Genomic DNA, 23,216 nt, shown 5'->3' with positions numbered 1-23,216 from the left:
CGTTCGTTTAGTGATACTTCGAAGTTACAATAGTGCCGAAAAAAGGGACTGACCACCATTTTCACCCCTATGACCGTCACAGCATCCATGTCGCGGTCATGTGATCAAAATCTGGACACTGGGCAACAGACTCGTACTTATGACAGTTGCAGCATCCCGGGGTCACATCTTTGGCGACCTTCCGACATGCGAAGTCAATGGAGGACGCCGGATTCACTTAACGACCGTTTCACTAACTTAACAACGCAGGCATTCACTTAATATATGTGGCAGAAAAGGTCGTAAAATGGGACAAAACTCAACTTAACAAACGTCTCGCTTAGCAACATAAATTCTGGGCTAAATTGTGGTCGAAAGTCGAGGGCTACCTGTATTCCTTGACATGACAGCTAGGGGGAACTGAAACCATTAAGAGCCCTTGGCAGTGCCACATGGGCCAGGTAGTGCCAACCAAGCAGAATCCTCTCTGCAAATGTCTCCTCTCGTATCTCAGTCAAGGGAAGGGAAGTTGCACTAAAGGACAGGCGGTCCTCGACTTACGACTGCAATTGGGTCCAAGCTTTCTGTTGCTAAGTGAGTTTTGCCCTATTTTATGACTTTTCTTGCCACTGTTGTTAAGTAAATCACCACTGAATCACGTGGCTGTTCAGCGAATCCGACTTCCCCCGTTGACTGTGCTTGTCAGAAGCTCGCAAAAGGGGATCACCTGACACCCCAGGGACACAGCGACTGTCGTAAAAACGAGTCGGTTGCCAAATATCTGAATTTTGATCACGTGACCCCTGGGGAGGATGAAAGGGTCATTAAGTGTGAAAAACAGGTCACGAGCCATTTCTTTCCACTGCCGCTGTGAATGGTCACTAAATGAATTGTTGTAAATTGAGGACGGCCTATATACTGCAAGGTTCACCATCGATGCATCCAGGCCACCCAGCTTTGGGGCTAAGTTGTGCAGTTCGACAACCGGACCCACTCCGTTTGTCGCACCTGGGTTCAGGGGCTGGTGATAGAGCTGGAACACCATCTCGGACCGCTGCAGGAGCTCCCCAAGGCAACAGGCTTCTCCGCTGCTCCTCTGGACCACGAGACGGCAGGGGAGCTCCACGTGGTGCCCGAACGTGGGACAGAACGAGCGAGCCACGGTTCTCGTCCTGCGTCGCTCGGCCTCCGGAAGGAAGGGGAGGTGTATCGACACGTAGGTGTTGAGCCCAATTTCCGCACTGTATTGGAACGAAGGGTACTTTTCGGCCACCGCCCTAAGCGACGAGAAAAAAACATTGTATTCTTAATGTATTTATTTGTACAGGTCGTCCCCGACTTACATCCGCTCATTTAGTGACCATTCCAAGTGACAACGCTCATAGACTTATGAACCTTTTTCGCACTTACGATGTTGTGACATCACCACGGTCAGTTCGAAGTTACAACAGCGCCGATAAACGTGACTTATGACCATTTCCACGCCTACGACCGTCGCAGCATCCCTGCCACAGAAATTTTGGGCGCCATCGTGGTCGCATGTCGTTAAGTGAATCATTGCGGTTGTTAAGTTGGTAACTGGTCGCTAAGAGAATCCAGCTTCCCCGTTGACTTTGCTTGTCAGAAGGTCACAAAAGGGGGAACGCTCGTGTGACCCCGGGACGCTGCGACCGTCATAAATGCGGGTCAGTCGCCAAGCGTCTGAATTTTGATCACTTGACCACGGGGAGGCTGCAACGGGTTGTAAGGTTGAAAAACGATAAGGAGCCACTTTTTCCAGTGCTCTTGTACCTTCGAACCGTCACTAAGTGAACCGTTGTAAGTCGAGGAGCCTCTGTATTGAGCTTCCAACTCCTCCTTACCTGGCTGCGGCTTGCAATCCGGCCGCTGCATGGATTTGGACAGAGAGGGAAACGGTCTGAGCCTCTAGCAGGCTTTCGTTTACTTTCAAAGCCTGTCGGTACTTTACGCTCATTTGCAGCAAACCTGGAAAAAAAGGACAGGGTGTTGTCATAAAAGGGCTACGTTTGAAGACCCCCCTGCCTTAACAGATCAAACTTCAACTCCCAGAATTCCTGAGCCAGCATGGGGGAACTATGGCCCCTTCATGACTTGTGGACTTCAACTCCCAGAATTCCTCAGCCAGCATGAGGGAACTATGGCCCCTTCATGACTCGTGGACTTCAACTCCCAGAATTCCTCAGCCAGCATGGCTCAGCTTGGAAACCTCTCCCTTTCCCCTCAGCATGGCCGGCTCAGGAATTCTGGGAGTTGAAATCCACTCTTCTGAAAGTTGCCAAGGTTGAGACACCCTGATCTAGAGAGAGAAAGATGACTAGAGCAGTAGTTCTCTACCTCAGCAACTTTAAGATGGCTGGACTTCAACTCCCAGAATTCGTGAGCCAGCCATGCTGAGGGGAAAGGGAGAGGTTTCCATGCTGAGCCATGCTGGCTGAGGAATTCTGGGAGTTGAAGTCCACAAGTCATGAAGGGGCCATAGTTCCCCCATGCTGGCTCAGGAATTCTGGGAGTTGAAGTCCGCAAGTCATGAAGGGGCCATAGTTCCCCCATGCTGGCTGAGGAATTCTGGGAATTGAAGTTCCCGAGTCATGAAGGGGCCATAGTTCCCCCATGCTGGCTGAGGAATTCTGGGAGTTGAAGTCCGCGAGTCATGAAGGTGATAATAGTATATATAGTATGTTTTAGGTGTGTGTCATGTATGTGTTTCACTTTAAGAGCGGGCAACTAAATTTCATTGTTGATGTGTGCCGTTGTGCCCACAGTAAAAAAAATGACAATAAAGGTTATCTTATCTTATCTTATCTTATCCTATCCTATCCTATCTTATCTTATCTTATCTTATCTTATCATCTTATCTTATCTTGCCACGATCAACCCCCACCTTAGCTCTGGAGCCTTCTCCTACCTGAGGACCGAGGATGAACTTCTCCAGAGCTGCCGATTCTCGGCATCACCGGCAGGCGGAAGGTCTGGACCCCCACTTCCTGACGGTGCTGCATGGTGACCATGGCACAAAGGCGCGAGAGGGGCAAGCTCGCCCGGGCCACCATCTGATCGCGGACGTTGGGGTAGTAGTACCTGCGGAAGGGAGGAAAGCGAACGGTTGCAAGCTACAATGCAGGTAGAGAAACGAGAGGAAGCAAAACGGGATAGGAAGCGAAGTGGCTCGGTCAAGGGCAAAACGATAGAGCAGTTGGCCAGAGAGAATATTTGTGGCTCAAATTTGAATTGTGTGTCTGTGGAGGGGGTCCTTGGTGCTCTCTGAGCTGGGTGTCTTTCTTGCAGACGTTTCAAGACCTAACATCAGCAGTGCTAGAAGGCAGTTGGGTTTGTGGAGAGGAGGGGGAGGAGGAGAAAGGACTGTGGGGTCCTTGGTGCTCTCTGAGCTGGGTGGTTTTCTTGCAGACCAACTAGATAACAACATCAGAGCTAGAAGGGGGGGTGGAGAGGAGGAGGAGGAGGAGGAGGAGGAAGAGGAGGAGGAAGAGGAGGAGGAGGAGGAGGAAGAGGAGGAGGAAGAGGAGGAGGAAGGACTGTGGGGTCCTTGGTGCTCTCTGAGCTGGGTAGTTTTCTTGCAGACCAACTAGATAACAACATCAGAGCTAGAAGGGGGGGTGGAGGGGGGTGGAGAGGAGGAGGAGGAGGAGGAGGAGGAGGAGGAGGAGGAGGAGGAGATGGAGGAAGGACTGTGAGGTCTCAGGTGCTGAGCTTGGTGGTTTTCTTGCAGACGTTTCATGACCCAACTAGGTAACAACATCAGAGCTAGAAGGGACGGGGGTGGGTGGAAACGAGGAGGAGGAGGAGGAGGAGGAGGAGGAAGAGGAGGAGGAAGAGGAGGAGGAAGGACTGTGTGGGGGGTCCTTGGTGCTCTCTGAGCTTGGTGGTTTTCTTGCAGACGTTTCATGACCCAACTAGGGAACATCATCAGTGCTAGAAGAGAGTGGGGTTTGTGGAGTGGAGTTAGGAGGAGGAAGGGAGGAAGAAGAGGAGGAGGAGGACTGTGTAGTCTTTGTCTGAGCCTAGTGGGTTTCTTGCAGATGTTTCACAACCCAATTAGGGAACATCGCCAGTGCTAGGAGGGCACTAGCCAACTCCACCCTCACTCACACTGATGCTAGCTAGTTGGGTCATGAAACGTCTGTAAGAAAACAACCCAGCTCAGAGAGCGCCAAGGATCCCACAATCCTCCTCCTCCTCTTCCCGGCACTGATGACGTTCCCTAGTTGGGTCATGAAACGTCTGCAAGAAAATCGCCAAGCTCAGAGAGCACCAAGGATCCCACAGTCTGTCCCTTCCTTCCTTCCTTCCTTCCTTCCTTCCTTCCTTCCTTCCTTCCTTCCTTCCTTCCTTCCTTCCTTCCTTCCTTCCTTTCTTCCTTCCTTCCTTCCTCTTCCTCCTCCTCCCTTCTAGCACTGATGATGCTACCTACCTGGGTCGTGAAACGTCTGCAAGAAAACCACCCAACTCAGAGGGCACCCAGGACCCCCGCAGATCTCCTCCTCCCCTCCCCCCTTTGAGGACTGGCTAAAAGACCTGGGTAGGTTTAGCTTTCAGAAAAGACAATTGAGGGGAGATAGGACAGGAATTGGGAGATCGGTCACGTCTGAGGATCCATTTCCAGGCTCCGGTCCTCCTCAGCCCCACGTGATGCAAACGGGGAGAGAGAGAGACACAAGCGGTGAGTGGGCTGCAAGACAGGTCTAAGCTACGTACCTGCACCAGATTTCAAAATGAATCCCTCCACCTTCTCCCGCTAGGCTCTGGGCAGAGAAAGCCCCGAGTAGCAACCGCTGAACTGGGACATCCGCTGGTACCAGCAGAGTGTGACGATGTTCCTCGTGGAAGGCGGGATCGGGGACGCACAATGTGGTGGAGGTGCGGAAAGCCTTTAACTCGAGGCCTGAAGGAGAAAATAAAACTCTAGTTTCAGTCAAGTAGCACAGGTGCCCCCAGCCTTTTGGGCCCCAGGGACCAGTTCCATGGACAGAGGTTTTCCCGCGGACCGCAGGGGGCGTGCTTTTGCACGCCGCCTGCATCCCACGGATGGGGGTTCGCTTGTTTGCGCGGATCAATTGCTAGCAGGCTGCAGACCGGTGTTGGTCCAGGGGGACCCCTGAAGAGAGAAAGACAGAGAGAAGTGCAAGGGAATAAGGCCACAGAACAGATCCAGTTTTGGTCACCACGATGTAAAAAAGATGTTGAGACTCTGGAAAGAGTGCAGAGAAGAGCAACAAAGATGATCAGGGGACTGGAGGCTAAAATATATGAGGAACGGTTGCTGGAATTGGGGATGTCTAGTTTAATGAAGAGAAGGACGAAGGAGGACAGGATAGCAGCCTTCCAGTATCTCAGGGGCTACCCCAAAGGAGAGGGAGTCAAGCTATTCTCCAAAGCCCCTGAAGGCAGGACAAGAAGCAACGGATGGAAACTCATCAAGGAGAGAAGCAACCTGGAACTAAGGAGAAACTTCCTGACAATTAGAACAATTAACCAGTGGAACAACCTGCCTCCAGAAGCGGTGAATGCTCCAACACTGGAAGTTTTTAAGAAGAGACTGGACAGCCATCTGTCCGAAATGGTACAGAGTTTCCTGCCTGAGCTGGGGGTTGGACTAGAGGACCTCCAAGGTTCCTTACAGCTTTATTATTATTATTATTATGGAGCAGTGGTTCTCAACCTGTGGGTCGGGACCCCATTTGGGGTCGAACGACCATTTCACGGGGGTCGCCAAACAAGGCTGTCCGCCATTTTCCCCCCCTTTTCTTTGGCCACGCCCCTGGCACCCGGTGATGTATAAGTGGTTGGGGGGGTCACCACAACATGGGGAACTGTATTATGGGGTCGCGGCATTAGAAAGGTTGAGAACCACTAATCTGGAGAGTTATATTTAATTTGTAGTAAACATAGACATGTCCTCAAGGTCAGTCGTGCTATCTACGCGCAGCTTGTGCTTTGAATGAGGCGCACTAGAGGTTTTCCAAAATAGACTGGATAACCATTTGACTGGGACGGCCTGAGACTCCTGCCTTGAGTAGGAAGGCTGGACTAGAAGACCTCTAAGGGCCCCTCCAGCAGGATACAGAATGCCGTACTGGTATACTAGGTGTGTATTCTGCCATGTCTCCTAGAGTTTCCAGATGCTGTCCCTGGATTCTGCCCACTCCACCTCTTTTTACTCTCAACACTCTTGTGGAAAGCAAGGACGCTATCCTGGATCAGCCCACAATCCCTATCACAGTGGGGTCCTGGGTGCTCTTGGAACTGGGTTGTTTTCTTGAACATGTTGTATGACCCAAGTAGCTAACGTCATCGGTGGTAGAAGGGAGGGAGATTTGTGGAGAGGAGGAGGAGGAGGAGGATTGTGGGGTCCTTGGTGCTTTCTGAGCTGGGTGGTTTTCTTGCAGACGTTTCATGACCCAACTAGAGAACATCATCAGTACTAGAAGGGAGGAGGAGGAGGAGGAGGAGGAGGAGGAAGAGAGAGGAAGGAAGGAAGGAAGGAAGGAAGGAAGGAAGGAAGGAAGGAAGGAAGGAAGGAAGGAAGGAAGGAAGGAAGGAAGGAAGGAAGGACTGGTGGGGTCCTGGGTGCTCTCTGAGCTTGGCTGTTTTCTTGCAGATGTTTCCTGACCTAACTAGGAAACATCATCAGTGCTAGAAGGGAGGAGGAGAAGGAGGAGGAGGAGGAGGAGGAGGAGGAGGAGGAGGAGGAGGAGGAGGAGGAGGAGGAGGAGGAGGAGGAGGAAGAAGAAGAAGAAGAAGAAAAGGACTGTGGGATCCTTGGTGCTTTCTGAGCTTGGCAGTTTTCTTGTAGACATTTCATGACCCAACTAGGGATCATCATCAGTGCTAGAAAGGAGGAGGAGGAGGAGGAGGAGGAGGACGATGACGACTGTGGGGTCCTTGGTGCTTTTTGAGCTTGGCAGTTTGCATACAGACGTTTCGTGACCCAACTAAGGAACACCATCAGTGTTAGCAGGGAGTAGAGTTTGCTTTCCGTTTCCATACAGCTACCAGGGTTGCTGGGAGGATCCTCGGCGCTTCTTTGGTTAGGCCAGCGGTTCTCCACCTGTGGGTCGGCACCCCATTTGGGGTCGAACGACCATTTCACGGGGGTCTCCAAACAACGCCGTCCGCCATTTTTTCCCCCTTTTCCTTAGCTCTGCTACTCCCTTTTATTCTATTGGCTTTTGAAAGCCAATAGAATAGATTCTCTTGAATAGAGTCTAATTCTATTGGCTTTCCAAAGCCAATAGGAATTGTCCAGGCTGTCTCTGCCCTGCTGAGCCCGCCAAAAGTCCCATTCTGCAAACGGTGCTGCACCGGTTGAGTAGTCCTCGACTTACGACCGGTTGGGGGTCACGGCATTAAAAAGGTTGAGAACCACTGGGCTAGGCTGTTGTTGCCATTACTGACAAGGAGTAAAGGGAACCGCAGGAGCCCGTCTGACAGGGGCTTTTTGTAAGAAACTCACCCTTCCCGCTTAGCTCTGCTTCCCGGAGCGTGTCGCGTCCTGAATCCTGAGCAGGAAAGTGATACTGGACGTAACAGTCAGCCTCTCCCCAGACAGTGGACTGGAGGGGCGTCAGGCCTTGGACCCCCTCAATGTGGACCTCAAAGGTGTGTTCCACCAGGCCTTCCTTTCCCCCGCTGGGCAGCTGAACAAGACAAAAAAAGAAGGGAGGGAAGGACAGAAGATGTGGGAAATCTTACGGGCATGAATTAGACTTCGTCTCAAAGAAACGACCTCGCATACCCGACGTAAAACGAGCAAGCCGCTTGCATGCCCCCCCCCCAGAAATTCTACCAGCCTTTTATTTCTCCCATTTGAGGCCACATCCTTAAAGATTGGGTCTCTGGGAAAAAGCTTAGAGGCAGTCCTTGACTTACGACCGCATGGGAGCCCGAATTTCCCGCTGCTGACCAAGACGGTCGTTAAGTGAGCTTTGCCCCGTTTTACGACCTTCCTTGCCAACAGCTGTTAAGGGAAGCGATGCAGTTGTGAAGTTAGCGACGGGGTTGTTAACGGGCGCTGGTTTCCCCGTTCGCTTTGCTTGTCAGACGGTGCAAAAGGGGATCAGGTGAAGTTGAGACGCTGCAACCGTCGTAAGTATGAGTTAGTTGCCAAAAGTCTGAATGTTTACCACATGACCGTGATCATGATGCACTGGCCGTTAGGTGTGGAAAACAATCATGTCCCTTTTATCAGCGGCGTTGTAACTTTGAACAGTCACTAAACTAGTACATAAAATTGTTGAGAGGGCAAGCTGCTAATATATAAACAGACAGTAAACCCCCCTCCCTTCTATCACTGATGATGTCCCCTAGTTGGGTCATGAAACGTCTGCAAGGAAACCACCCAGCTCAGAGAGTGCCAAGCACCCCACAGTCTTTCCTTCCTTCCTTCCTTCCTTCCTTCCTTCCTTCCTTCCTTCCTTCCTTCCTTCCTTCCTTCCTTCCTTCCTTCCTCCTCCTCCTCCTCCCTTCTAGCCCTGATGATGTTACCTAGCTGGGTCATGAAACGTCTGCAAGGAAACCATCCAGCTCAGAGAGCACCAAGGACCCCACAGTCCTTCCTTCCTTCCTTCCTTCCTTCCTTCCTTCCTTCCTTCCTTCCTTCCTTCCTTCCTTCCTTCCCTCCTCCTCCTCCTCCTCCTCCTCCTCCTCCCTTCCAGCACTGATGATGTTACCTAGCTGGGTCATGAAAGGTCTGCAAGGAAACCACCCAGCTCAGAGAGCACCAAGGACCCCACAGTCTGTCTTTCCTTCCTTCCTTCCTTCCTTCCTTCCTTCCTTCCTTCCTTCCTTCCTTCCTTCCTTCCTCCCTCCCTCCCTCTCTCCCTTCCTCTTCCTTCTCCTCCCTTCTAGCATTGATGATGTCACCTAGTTGGGTCATGAAACGTCTGCAAGGAAACCACCCAGTTCAGAGAGTGCCAAGCACCCCACAGTCCTTCCTTCCTTCCTTCCTTCCTTCCTTCCTTCCTTCCTTCCTTCCTTCCTTCCTTCCTTCCTTCCTTCCTTCCTTCCTTCCTTCCTCCTCCTCCTCCTCCTCCTCTCTCTCCCTTCCAGCACTGATGATGTTACCTAGCTGGGTCATGAAAGGTCTGCAAGGAAACCACCCAGCTCAGAGAGCACCAAGGACCCCACAGTCTGTCTGCTTCCTTCCTTCCTTCCTTCCTTCCTTCCTTCCTTCCTTCCTTCCTTCCTTCCTTCCTTCCTTCCTTCCTTCCTTCCTTCCTCCCTCCTTCCCTCCCTCCCTCCCTCCCTCTTCCTTCTCCTAGCATTGATGATGTCACCTAGTTGGGTCATCAAATATCTGCAAGGAAACCACCCAGCTCAGAGAGCATCAAGGACCCCATAATCTTCCTCCTCCAACTCCACCCCCTTCTAGCACTGATGATGTCACCTAGCTGGGTCATGAAACATCTGCAAGGAAGCTGTCAAGCTCAGAGAGCACCCAGGATCCCACAGTCATCTTCCAGCTCCTCCTGCTTCTCCACAAACCCCATCCTCTTAACCCTGATGCTGTCACCTAGCTAGGTCACGAAACGTCTGCGAGAAAACCGCCAAGTTCAGAGAGTAACAAGGACCCCAGAGTTGTTCTCCTCCTCCTCCTCCTCCTCCTCCTCCTCCTCCTCCTCCTCCTCCTCTCTCCACCAACCCCCCTCCCTTCTATCACTCATGATGTTAGCTATGCATGTCATCTAATCATCGCTGGATTAGAACCAGCAAGGCTCCGGGTTCAAGAACTCTCCGTCAAATCACGCTCTTTCACGCCTTTTCTTTCTCTAACTGATTAAAAAAAAAAAGAATAGTATGTGTGCCACCTGAAACTTTTGGGGAAATACAGTAGTGGCCAAAATTGTGGAAACTTTTTGGGAAAAGTGTATTTTTGAGGTCGGATGGCTAATAACACCACTTGTTTTTTTTTGGGGGGGGGAGTAGTACCGTAAAATTATATATCAACGGAAAGATAATTTTATCGTAATGCAACAAAGTTTGTTCAATTATCTCTACTGTATTGTATGAAAAGTTATAAGCCAAACAACCAGAAAAAAAAAAAAGCACAACTTGCTCAGGTTGGTCTCAGGTAGCTTTCCTTTGTCTGATTGTAGCCAATGAGTGTGAGCGTTTAGAGCAGTGGTTCTCAACCTTTTTAATGCCGTGACCCCCAACCGGTCGTAAGTTGAGGACTACTCAACCGGTCGTAAGTCGAGAATTACTCAACTGGTGCAGCACCGTTTGCAGAATGGGACTTTGGGCGGGCTCAGCAGGGCAGAGACAGCCTGGACAATTCCTATTGGCTTTTGAAAGCCAATAGAATTAGACTCTATTCAAGAGAGTCTATTCTATTGGCTTTCAAAAGCCAATAGAATAAAAGGGAGTAGCACAGCTAAGGAAAAGGGGAAGAAAAATGGCAGACTGCGTTGTTTGGCGACCCCCGTGAAATGGTCGTTCGACCCCAAATGGGGTCCCGACCCACAGGTTGAGAACCATTGGTTTAGAGAGCCAATGGGGCGTCATCTTGTTTTGGCCATGAGCCAATCAGATCACAGCAGGATCCGGTGATTGATGTCCTGTTTTGAAGCTGAGAGAAGGACATTTGTCAGGGTTTTATGTGATGGCTATCGAGTTGGTTGGGGTTTTTTTTGTGTTCTTTCATTGAGTGAGCTTGTAAAACTTAATAAAATTAAAGTCATGGTGCACTGGTGTTGACCAGTGGCCCAGAAAGTGATGTAAAGTAGTATTAAGTGAACAAGGCTACAGTTATTAAAGAAATTGGAAGAAAAATGGGTGGAAACTTAACCAAAGGTGGCATTTCTACTGGACACTTTTCCCAAAAGGTTTCCACAATTTTGGCCACTCCTGTAGGTCATATTAAAAGAGGGATAGAATCGAGATCACACCAAGTAATAGTACCACTTTGGAAAGCCCTAGTAAGAGCACACTTAGAACACTGCATCCAATTTTGGTCACCCCAATACAAAAAAGATGTGAGGATTTTGGAAAGAGTTCATGAAAGAGCAACAAAGATGAGGAGGGGCCTAGGAGCTATAGCCTACGAAGAACAATTGCGGGAACTGGATACACCTGATCTACTGAAAAGAAGGAGCGGGGTGTATGTGTGTGTGTGTGTGTGTGTGTGTGTGACACGATAGCAGTGTTCCAGTATCTCAGGGGCTGCCCCAAAGAAGAGGGAGTCAAGCTACTCTCCAAAGCCCCTGAAGGCAGGACAAGAAGCAACGGATGGAAACTCATCAAAGAGAGAAGCAACCTAGAACTAAGGAGAAACTTCCTGACAGTGAGAACAATTAACCAGTGGAACTACCTGCCTCCAGAAGCGGTGAATGCTCCAACACTGGAAGTTTTTAAGAAGAGACTGGACAGCCATTTGTCCAGAATGGTATAGGGTTTCCTGCCTGAGTAGGGGGTTGAGTTATATGTAAAACAGTATTATTAAGTGAAAGAGGCTACAGTTATAAAGAAATTGGAAAAAAAATGGGTGGAAACGTAACCAAAGGGGGCATTTCTACTGGACACGTTTCCCAAAAGGTTTCCACAATTTTGGCCACTCCTGTAAATATAAACACCCAGCTGTGGACGCACCTTAGGGGGGGCTGCAGGGAAGGGGTCCAGGGCATGCGGTGGGCGCGGCACGGCTGGAGATGCTGGCCCTTCTTCCTTCTTGATTCTCTGCAGCGCCAAGACCTGATCAGACGAACCCATGGCTAAGGTGGCCTTCAGGGTCCCGTTCTTTTGGCCGGAGAAGACGTCGACCACGTCCACGGAGCCGTCCACTGCCAGCACAGGATACTGAGCTTGAAGCAGCAGGCTGGAAACCTTGGTGTCTCTGCAGGGGGAAGAGGCAGACGCCATCAGCAGGCCTGGCTTGACAGGTTCCTCAACAGCCAGGGGTCTTCAAACCTGGCTGCTTTAAGACGGTGGACTTCAACTCCCAGAATTCCTCAGCCTTTAAGACTAGTGGACTTCAACTCCCAGAATTCCCCAGCTTTTAAGACTAGTTGACCTCAACTCCCAGAATTCCCCAGCCAGCCAAACTGGGCCGCATTAAGACTGGTGGACTTCAACTCCCAGAATTCCTCAGCCTTTAAGACTGATGGACTTCAACTCCCAGAATGCCTCAGCCTTTAAGACTGATGGACTTCAACTCCCAGAATGCCTCAGCCAGCCAAACTGGGCCGCGTTAAGACTGGTGGATTTCAACTCCCAGAATTCCTCAGCCTTTAAGACTGGTGGACTTCAACTCCCAGAATGCCTCAGCCAGCCAAACTGGGCCGCGTTAAGACTGGTGGACTTCAACTCCCAGAATTCCTCAGCCCGCATGGGGGAACTTTGGCCCCTTCATGACTCGTGGACTTCAACTCCCAGAATTCCCCAGCCAGCCAAACTGGGCTGCTTTAAGACTGGTGGACTTCAACTCCCAGAATTCCTCAGCCCGCATTGGGGAACTTTGGCCCCTTCATGACTCGTGGACTTCAACTCCCAGAATTCCTCAGCCAGCCTGGCTCAGCTTGGAAACCTCCCCCTTTCCGTTCAGCATAGCTGACTCAGGCATTCTGGGAGTTGAAGTCCATGAGTCATAAAAGAGCCAAGGCTGCCTACCCCTCTCCCTGGGGTGCCAAGGAAGATGCTTACCTGAACGAAACGTAGAACTGATGCAGGGGAAGCTTGGCCAGTCCCAGCAGCCGGTCCCCTCCCGGGCTGAGCACCTTATTCCACACCTCAATCACCATGACGTTGTTCTTCAGCCGCTCCAGATGTTTCGATGTCAGCGCAACGGGGGTAATCTAGAGGGAGGATTGGACCGTTAGCAGAGCAGCTTACAAATCTTGAGGAAGGCCTGGCAACATCTTCTCTCAATGACATATCCTGTAGGTAGGATATGTTGAACTTGAACATATCATAGACTTGAACAGTGGGTGCTATCTAACAAAATGAAATTCAATGGGTGAAAACAGCAAAGGTTCTACATTTAGGCAAGAAAAACCAAATGTACAGGTATAGCATAGGGGGTACCTTGCTCAATAGTAGCAACTGTGAGAGGGACCTCGGAGTCCTAGTGGACAATCACTTAAATAGGAGCCAGCCGTGTGCTGTAGCTGCCAAAAAGGCCAACACAGTGCTGGGCTGCATCAACAGAGGGATAGAATCAAGATCACGTGAAGGGTTAATACCACTTTACAAGGCCTTGGTAAGGCCACACTTGGAATACGGCATCCAGTTTTGGTCACCACAATGTAAAAAAGATGTTGAGATTCTAGAAAGAGGGCAGAGAAGAGCAACAAAGATGATCAGGGGACTGGAGGCTAAAACATACGAAGAACGGTTGGAGGAATTGGGAATGTCTAGTTTAATGAAGAGAAGGACAAGGGGGGACAGGATAGTAGTGTTCCAACATCTCAGGGGCTGCCCCAAAGAAGAGGCAGTCAAGCTATTCCCCAAAGCCCCTGAAGGTAGGACAAGAAGCAACGGGTGGAAACTCATCAAGGAGAGAAGCAATCTAGAACTAAGGAGAAACTTCCTGACAGTTAGAACAATTAACCAGTGGAACCACCTGCCTCCAGAAGCGGTGAATGCTCCAACACTGGAAGTTTTTAAGAAGAGACTGGACAGCCATTTGTCTGAAATGGTATAGGTTTTCCTGCCTGAGTAGGGGGTTGGACTAGATGAAATTTAAGGTCACTTCCAACGCTATTATTATTATTATTATCGATCATCGCACAGTCAGCCAGATGTTCAGACTGGATTTGGCATTTTGTCTACCTATCGAGTCCTTACCCAGGACCTGGGATAGGCAGATGTGGATGTTTGATGGTATTACAGATATCGTCGCAGGATGGAAACAGTTCCTAATAAGGCCGCCTTTTGCAAATGACTAATAGCAAATTTGTCAATGCCAATGGTGTTCAAGTGGTGCTCCAGTTGTTTTGGGATTGTACCCAAGGAGCCTATGACTATTGGTACTACCCTTGCTTGCTTTTGCTACAGTCTTTCTATTTCTATTTGTAGGTCTTTGTATTTTGTTATCTTCTCCAGTTCTTGCTCTTCTATTCTGCTATCTCCAGGCACTGCCACGTCCACTATCCAGACTTTTTTGTCTTTCTTATCGACAATTGTTAAGTCTGGGTGTTATGTTGCAGGTGCTTGTCTGTTTGAATTCTGAAGTCCCAGAGCAGTTTAATTTTATCATTTTCTATGACTTCCTCTATTTTATGATCCCACCAGTTGTTTAGTATTATTATTATTATCGATCATCGCACAGTCAGCCAGATGTTCAGACTGGATTTGGCATTTTGTCTACCTATTGAGTCCTTACCCAGGACCTGGGATAGGCAGATGTGGATGTTTGATGGTATTACAGATATCGTCGCAGGATGGAAGCATTCCCTAATAAGGCCACCTTTTGCAATTGACTAAAAGCGAATTTGTCAATTCAATGGTGTTCAAGTGGTGCTCCAGTTGTTTTGGAATTGCACCCAAGGAGCCTATGACTATTGGTACTACCCTTGCTTGCTTTTGCCACAGTCTTTCTATTTCTATTTGTAGGTCTTTGTATTTTGTTATCTTCTCCAGTTCTTTCTCTTCTATTCTGCTATCTCCAGGCACTGCCACGTCCACTATCCAGACTTTTTTGTCTTTCTTATCGACAATTGTTAAGTCTGGGGTGTTATGTTGCAGGTGCTTGTCTGTTTGAATTCTGAAGTCCCAGAGCAGTTTAATTTTATCATTTTCTATGACTTTCTCTATTTTATGATCCCACCAGTTTTTGCTTACAGGCAAATGATATTTTTTGCAGATCTTCCAATGCACCATTGTTGCTACTTTGTCATGCCGCTGCTTGTAGTCAGTCTGTGCAATCTTCTTGCAACAGCTTACCAAGTGGTCCACTGTTTCTTCAGCTTCTTTGCATAGGCGGCACTTACTGTCTGTTGCTGTCTCTCAATTTTGACTTTGTATGCATTTGTCCTTAAGGCTTGGTCTTGTGCAGCCAGAATTAGTCCCTCGGTCTCTTTCTTCAATTTTCCTGCTCTTAGCCATTGCCAGGTTATTATCTGCTTTCCCAGCTATTTTTTTCATGTTTGCCATGTAGTGCTTTGTCTTCCCATGCCTCTATTCTGTTCTTCATTTGGTCTTTCTTGAAGGCCAGTTTGGTCTCTCCAGTAGTTAGTAAGCCTTCCTGATATACTAATTTCAGTGCATCTTCATCATTCTTCTTCAGATATTCTTCCAAAGCCATTTTTTCTTCTTCAACCATCTGATGTACTTGTAGCATTCCACGCCCACCTATTTGCCTTGGTAGATAAAGTCTATCAATGTCACTGCGTGGATGAAGGGCATGATTCATTGTCATTATTTTTCTGGTCTGCCTATCCATTGCTTTTAGTTCTGCTTGAGTCCAGTCCACTATTCCAGCTGTGTACCTAATGACTGGGATTGCCCAGGTGTTGATTGCCTTTATGGTATTTCCTCCATTGAGTTTGGACTTTAAGATCTTCTTCACTCTCTTGATGTATTCACCTCTAATCTTTTTCTTGACTTCAGTGTGCTTGATGTTGTCAGCTTGAAGGATACCCAAGTATTTGTAGTACTCTTCCTCATCCAGACTCTTAATGTTATTTTTCGTGGGGCATCTTGATTCCTTCAGTTTTCACTATTTTTCCTTGTTTGATAGTAAGTGTGGCACATTTGTCCAAGCCAAACTCCATTACAATATCTTGGCTATATATACGGACAGTGTTGAGCAGCGATTCTATTTCAGATGATGTTTTTCCATACAGCTTCAGATCATCCATATAAAGGAGGTGGGATAGTCTGGCAGATGTTTTTGATGTTTGATAGCCATGTCCTGAGTTATTCAGTATTGTTGACAGAGGAAACAGTGCAATAACAAATAGTAATGGTGATAATGAATCTCCTTGAAATATTCCTCTCTTGATATTAACCTCTCCCAGCCTCTCACCATTGATCTGCAACTGTGTCTTCCATTGTGCCATCGATCTTTGCACAAATTTTCTGATGTTTCTACTGACTCCTGTTATTTCTAGGCACTTTATTATCCAATCATGTGGCAGAGAGTCAAATGCCTTTTTGTAGTCAATCCATGCCACATTCAGGTTGGTCTTCCTTCTCTTGCAGTTTTCCAAGATCATTTTGTCTATTAGGAGTTGATCTTTTGTTCCTCTGCTATTGGGGCGGTTTCCTTTCTGCTCAGGTGGAAAGAGATTGTTTTCAACTAGATGCTGTTGCACTGCATCAGCTACTACACCAGTTAGTAATTTGAAAGTTGTTGGTAAGCAGGTAATTGGCCTGTAGTTACCTGGTGTTGCCCCTTTTGCTGGATTTTTCATTATTAGGTAGGTTTTCCCAGTTGTTAGCCACTTTTCAATTTCTCCTCCTTGTAGTATATTGTTGAATTGCTTGGCAATGAGTGGGTGTATAACAGTTAGATGTTTCAACCAAAACCCATGCAGTTCATCTTCACCTGGTGCTGACCAATTTTTGATTTTCTTTGCTCTTTTTTCTACCATTTTTGTTGTTATTACTAGTTCTTTCATTTCAACTTCTGTTTTATTTGCATCCACCTCTTTTAACCAAGCCGCATCCTTGTTGTATTTCTTTGGGTTATCCCATATCTGCTTCCAGAACTGCACTGTTTCTTCCTTGTCAGGTACTGACTGATTCTTGCAGTTTCTCCATTGATGGATTGGTAGAAACGTTTCTGATTGGATTGAAATTGGAGGTTCTGCCTATAGTTTGCAATTCGAGCTTCATATCTACTGATTTTCCTGGCTATAGCTGTTATTTGTTGCTTTATTATTTCCAGTGCTTCCTTGATCTTCCTTGTTTCTAAGTGGTATTTCTTGATTAGGTATTCTTTGGTCTTCTTGTTCTTCAGCTTCTTTTCTTTCATCTGTTCTAGCTTGCTTGCATGTGATCTTAACTTGCTGATCTTATTTTCTAGTCTAACCTTCCATTTTTCTGGTGCACTGTTCGTTTGTTTTTCTTCTTTGTTGATTTTGCATCCCAGGTATTCTGTTATAACTGCAGCTGTGCTGTACATTAGTTGGTTTGTTTCTTGCAGTGAATTTGGTGCTTATACTTGATATTGCAGTATTTGCATCTTTTAATGCTTGTGCTAGCTGTTTCTTTGGAACAAGCTTCAATGCAGGCAGCCTTATTCTGTTGTTTTTGTGCTGTTCTAGATGCTCAGTTATTCTTTGTTTCAATTCTTTTATTTCTTTAGTTAGAGGATTTTGTTCTTCCTGAGGTAGAGGTGCCTGGTTTCCAAATGAGAACAGTTGTATATCTTTGCTAGATTCCTTCACTGCCAACTCCCCCTGGTTTGCCTCTACATTCTGAATTACTTCTGGTAAGGCTTTGATTTCTTTGCCCTGGGTAAACCTTTGCAGTTCGTCCAATTCTGTTTCTGTGAATACTTTATTTAGTGTTATAAATCGGGCGTTGATCTGCTAGTCTCTGTTCTGTTATTTCTGATTCTGGATGTTGTTCTTTCCAGAACTGGTGCATTCGTTTTAGATATCCTCTCGTCTTGTTGGACTTGATCTGTAGTAACAGATCATTATTTCTTTGTTTTCCATCACTGTGTATCTGCGACGGGTAAACACCTTTTCTTCCAGTAGTTCTGCAGCTGCTGGCCCTGGTTGCTCAGCCAACAGTCCTGAGTCCTGTAACCCATTTTTCACCAGATATCCAGGAACTCCAATATCTAGTGCGGACCTTGTTAACCCGGGCGACGTCCGAGCCGGTATGGCATTCTGAAATTTACGTCTCACCATATTTTTTATGGGAGAGACACTCTTTGTCTGACTCCTCTGATGAGACCTGTCCAGTATGGTTGAACCTCTGGCATAGCTCTCATCTTCATCATCATTATTATTATTATTATTATTATTATTATTATTATTATTATTATTATTATCAATCATCACACAGTCAGCCAGATGTTCAGACTGGATTTGGCATTTTGTCTACCTATCGAGTCCTTACCCAGGACCTGGGATAGGCAGATGTGGATGTTTGATGGTATTACAGATATCGTCGCAGGATGGAAGCAGTTCCTAGTAAGGCCGCCTTTTGCAATTGACTAATGGCAAATTATTATTATAATTATAATTATTATTATTTTATATAGATAAGGTAACCTTTATTGTCATTTTTTACTGTGGGCACGATACACATCAAAAATGGAATTTAGTTGCCCGCTCTCAAAGTGAACACATACATGACACACGCCTAAACATACTATATACAACATATACATACTATATACAACATATGTATAGACCTACACCCCTACATATTACTAGTACTACTACTACTACTACTATTACTATTAAATTTATACGTGACTAGGAGAGAGACAACAGACTCCCGCTCCTCGACCTCGAGGTAAGGAGCCAACGGACGACGGAGAACGGGAGACCTGCGTCTTTGGCGAACCCACACCCACGGACATTGCCGTGACTTGCCTGAGAAAAGTGGAAGGTGGGCCGCGGGGTCCCCCACACGACAGCAGACCTGGTGGCCTCTTCGGTGCTGAAGAGCTTGCAGATTAAGTACAGGTTGCAAGCGAGGTCCAGGCCCCCGTTGGGAGGGAGACTGATCTGCCCTTCCGAGACCATCAAGAGGACGTGCAGCAGCGCTCCTTCCTCTTCCGAGGGGCTTATCTGCATCAGGAGGTTGCGGGAGACGGGCGGAGGGACCGGCTGCCGACCCACGTCCTTGGGGGACCTCGGAGAAGCCGCTGGCAAAGGATCTTCGCTTCTCGCTGGGACCTGGCGGATCCTTTGAGGGCTTCTGGTATAGGAAGAGGGGCTGCTTTCAGCCTCCTGCAAAATGGCGCCGTGGCTCCGGACGGAACCGACGGGGGCTCTGGGCGATGCGCTGCTTGCTTTGATGTTGGAGACGTCTTTGTTGGCCGCAACAAGCTCCACAGACACCTATTTCGTGGAAGTTAGAGACATCGCTGTTAAGAGGATTGAGGGAACCCTGGCCCGTTACCACCCAACGTCTAAACGTCTAGGGAGGTTCTCCATCCACCATCCTCCAGGTCCCAGTTGTCCCAAAGGTGCTTTTTCAAGAGGCCACTGCAGCGGTCATTAACTGAACTATTGTAAGCCGAGGACCACTGATACCGGGGTAGGCAACCTTGGCTCTTTTATGACTCGTGGACTTCAACTCCCAGAATTCCTGAGCCAGCATGGGGGAACTATGGCCCCTTCATGACTCGTGGACTTCAACTCCCAGAATTCCTCAGCCAGCAATGGGGGAACTGTGGCCCCTTCATAACTCGTGGACTTCAACTCCCAGAATTCCTCAGCCAGCATGGGGGAACTATGACCCCTTCATGACTCGTGGACTTCAACTCCCAGAATTCCTGAGCCAGCATGGGGGAACTATGGCCCCTTCATGACTCGTGGACTTCAACTTCCAGAATTCCTCAGCCAGCATGGGAGAACTATGGGCCCTTTATGACTGGTGGACTTCAACTCCCAGAATTCCTCAGCCAGCATGGGGGAACTATGACTCCTTCATGACTCGTGGACTTCAACTCCCAGAATTCCTCAGCCAGCATGGGGGAACTATGACCCCCTTCATGACTTTTGGACTTCAACTCCCAGAATTCCTCAGCCAGCATGGGGGAACTATGGCCCCTTCATGACTCGTGGACTTCAACTCCCAGAATTCCTCAGCCAGCATGGCTTAGCTTGGAAACCTCTCCCTTTCCCCTCAGCATGGCTGGCTCAGGAATTCTGGGAGTTGAAGTCCACAAGTCATAAAAGGGCCAAGGTTGCCTACTCCTGCTTTATACGTATCATTAGTCATTTTAACATTCAATCTTTTTAGACAATCCATGTCCTGGTTAAGTTATTTTCCCAATTTTTAACTTCCCATTACTATTTAAATTTAATGTTGAATATTTATAATCTCCAAGTTTTCAATAACCCCAATTCCCTTCATCACAATTCATCCCAAGTTCTTATATCAGCTGGTTAACAATACAATATAATATTCTTATTTTCTAATAATTTCTAAATATCTAAATTTGTTGTTAGTTGCGAAGTCGTGTCTGACCCATTGCGACCCCATGGACAACATTCCTCCAGGCCTTCCCGTCCTCTACCATCTTCTGGAGTCCATTGAAGCTCACGCCTCCTGCTTCAGGGACTCCATCCAGCCACCTCCTTCTCTGTCGTCCCATTCTTCTCTTGCCCTCCATCTTTCCCAGCATCAGGCTCTTCTTCAGCGAGTCCTTCCTTCTCATTAGGTGGCCAAAGTATTTGAGTTTCAACTTCAGGATCTGGCCTTCTAAAGAGCAGTTGGGGTTGATCTCCTCTAGGACTGACCGGTTAGATCGCCTTGCAGTCCAGGGGACTCGCAGGAGTCTTCTCCAGCACCAGAGTTCAAAGGCCTCCATTCTTTGGCGCTCAGCCTTTCTTATGGTCCAGCTTTCACAGCCGTACGTTGCAACTGGGAAAACCATGGCCTTGACTATACGCACTTTTGTTGGCAGGGTGACGTCTCTGCTTTTTAGTATGCTGTCTAGATTTGCCATAGCTTTCCTCCCCAGGAGCAAGCGTCTTTTAATTTCTTGGCTGCAGTTGTGGTCTACATTTAGTATCTAAATTTAATAACCAAAATATTCTTGTTTTGTGTAAGCAGAAGTCACCTTGACAACAGGTGTAGCCCTACTTGGCAAATCTACTTGGATAATGTGAGAAATAACCCACCCTGACTTTAGGGACCAATCTTCCACAAGTGGGTTGTGCAATCACACCCTCACGTGCTCTTCCACCCGTGAAAAATGCTATCCAAATGTGGAATGACGAAACAAGGGTTATTGCCCAGGATTTTAGAAATTAAAAAAAAAAAAAGTCAGAAGCAAATTCTATACCTGTAAAGGCCCCAATTGTCCTGGGACACCGTTTTCTTTCACCAGCAATTCACGGCTGACGAATAAATCCTCGGACCGAAGAACATCACGAAGGGGAAAGGCTGCCGTGCCGATCAACGCTGGCTAAAGGTCACAATGAGAGAAATTACGTGCATTCTGCACAGTTCTCTTGCGGGTGCTACACAATCCCTATTGCGCAGAACTCTCTATTTATGCTGCGTCTATGAAGAGTGTACACACACAGCATAAACTCTGTAGTGTTCATTGGGGTGACCCCGGTCAGACTACTTAGCCGAGGGACTCCTAAACCGCAAGGCGCGGTTGAAACTTAGCAAAAACGTGATCAATGTTGGATAGTAGAATTTAGTGTCAAAGGCATCACAGAGCAGAGTCGATAAATATTTGAGAATATTTATCTGCACACCAGGAGTTGCCATTTGCACTTTTTATTAAATACCTGGCCATTCTAATTCGTTTTTATCTTAAAATGCTAGTATCAGATCAATCCGACTCCATCTCCGTGTCTAGGGCCAGGTACTGCTCAAAAGTCTGCACTTTGCACTGTAGGATTGATTCTAACCCCCTTAGATATTTTAGTAATTTAGTAGTAATAGTAATAAAGTTGGAAGGGACCTTGGAAGTCATCTAGTCCAACCCCCTGCTCAGGCAGGAAATGTTTGTGTGTGTGCGCTCATGCATGCATGCATGCATGTATGTGTGTGTGTGTGTGTGTGTGTTTAGATAAATAGATAGATAGATAGATAGATAGATAGATAGATAGATAGATAGATAGATAGATACAGAAAGACAGACAGACAGACAGAAGGACAGACACAGAGAGACGGATAGAGATAGAGAGATATAGATGAATGTAGATAGATATAGATAGATAGATATAGAGATAGAGATATAGATATAGATACAGATATATAGACAGATAGATAGGTACAGAAAGACAGACCGACACAGAGAGATGGATATAGGGAGATAGAGATAGGTGAAAGTAGATAGATATAGATATATAGATATAATTAGATAGATAGATAGATAGATAGATAGATAGATAGATAGATAAAGACAGACAGACAGACAGACAGACAGACAGAAGGACAGACACAGAGAGACGGATAGAGATAGAGATATAGATGAATGTAGATAGATATAGATAGATAGATATAGAAATAGAGATATAGATACAGATATATAGACAGATAGATAGGTACAGAAAGACAGACCGACAGAGAGATGGATATAGAGAGATAGAGATAGGTGAAAGTAGATAGATATAGATATATAGATATAATTAGATAGATAGATAGATAGATAGATAGATAGAGAAAGACAGACAGACAGACAGAAGGACAGACACAGAGAGACGGATAGAGATAGAGAGATATAGATGAATGTAGATAGATATAGATAGATAGATATAGAGACAGAGATATAGATATAGATACAGATATATAGACAGATAGATAGGTACAGAAAGACAGACCGACACAGAGAGATGGATATAGAGAGATAGAGATAGGTGAAAGTAGATAGATATAGATATATAGATATAATTAGATAGATAGATAGATAAATAGATAGATAGATACAGAAAGACAGACAGACGGACAGACAGACACAGAGAGACGGATAGAGATAGAGAGATAGAGATAGGTGAATGTAGATAGATAGATACAGATATAGAGATATAGATAGATACAGATATATATATTTGTTTTCTGAGGGTGTTTGTATGTAGGTAGGTCTTTGGTTATTTGAGTTTTCTCCCATGTCAGAAAACCCGAATAACCAAAGACCTATATAGATAGATAGATAGATAGATAGATAGATAGATAGATAGATAGATAGATAGATAGATATGCATGCATATATACATACACACACACAAATATATTAATGTTGCTAAGTGAAACATTTGTTAAGTGGATTTTGCCCCATTTTAGATTCTTGTCTGTGTTGTTAAGTGAATCACGGCAGTTGTTAAATCAGTAACACGGTTGTTAAGTGAATTTGACTTCCCCCATTGACTTTGCTTGGCAGAAGGTCACAAAAGGGGATCACATGACCCCAGGACACTGCGTCCGTCATAAATAGGAGTCAGTTGCCAAGCCTTTGAATTTCGATCACTTGACCAGGGGATGCTGCAACAGTCATAAATGTGAAAAGTCACGTTTTTCAGTGTGGGTGTGGATGGGTGTTATTAATATATGTGCATGCATACGCACACGCAAATCCTTTCTTTTGCATTTTAATTAATTAATTAATTGCA

At 46.8% G+C, this 23,216-nt stretch overlaps 1 protein-coding gene across 5 annotated transcripts in view; it reads right to left on the bottom strand.

The window, feature by feature from the left end:
• The window catches only part of C2CD3 (C2 domain containing 3 centriole elongation regulator), a 96,241-nt gene that overhangs the window by 50,282 nt on the left and 22,743 nt on the right, over positions 1-23,216 (bottom strand). For all 5 annotated transcript variants that reach the window (XR_005557062.1, XM_039346458.1, XM_039346456.1 and 2 more), the window contains exons 13-21: positions 20,936-21,058; positions 18,510-18,980; positions 12,655-12,806; positions 11,605-11,848; positions 7,472-7,655; positions 4,714-4,900; positions 2,906-3,078; positions 1,842-1,965; positions 988-1,256 (exon numbers count right to left, since the gene is read on the bottom strand). Coding sequence is in view for 4 of the 5 variants with exons in the window: in XM_039346458.1 (XP_039202392.1) it covers positions 988-1,256; positions 1,842-1,965; positions 2,906-3,078; positions 4,714-4,900; positions 7,472-7,655; positions 11,605-11,848; positions 12,655-12,806; positions 18,510-18,980; positions 20,936-21,058 (1,927 nt within the window). In the remaining variant the exon portion in view is untranslated. The remainder of the gene's footprint in view (positions 1-987; positions 1,257-1,841; positions 1,966-2,905; positions 3,079-4,713; positions 4,901-7,471; positions 7,656-11,604; positions 11,849-12,654; positions 12,807-18,509; positions 18,981-20,935; positions 21,059-23,216) is intronic.

Source organism: Crotalus tigris, unplaced genomic scaffold, assembly GCF_016545835.1.
Source record: "Crotalus tigris isolate CLP2741 ecotype Arizona unplaced genomic scaffold, ASM1654583v1 scf7180000017997.644853, whole genome shotgun sequence".
Taxonomy (NCBI): domain Eukaryota; kingdom Metazoa; phylum Chordata; class Lepidosauria; order Squamata; family Viperidae; genus Crotalus; species Crotalus tigris.
Note: the sequence above shows the minus strand (reverse complement) of the source record. Positions and strands in the feature narration are given on the sequence as shown.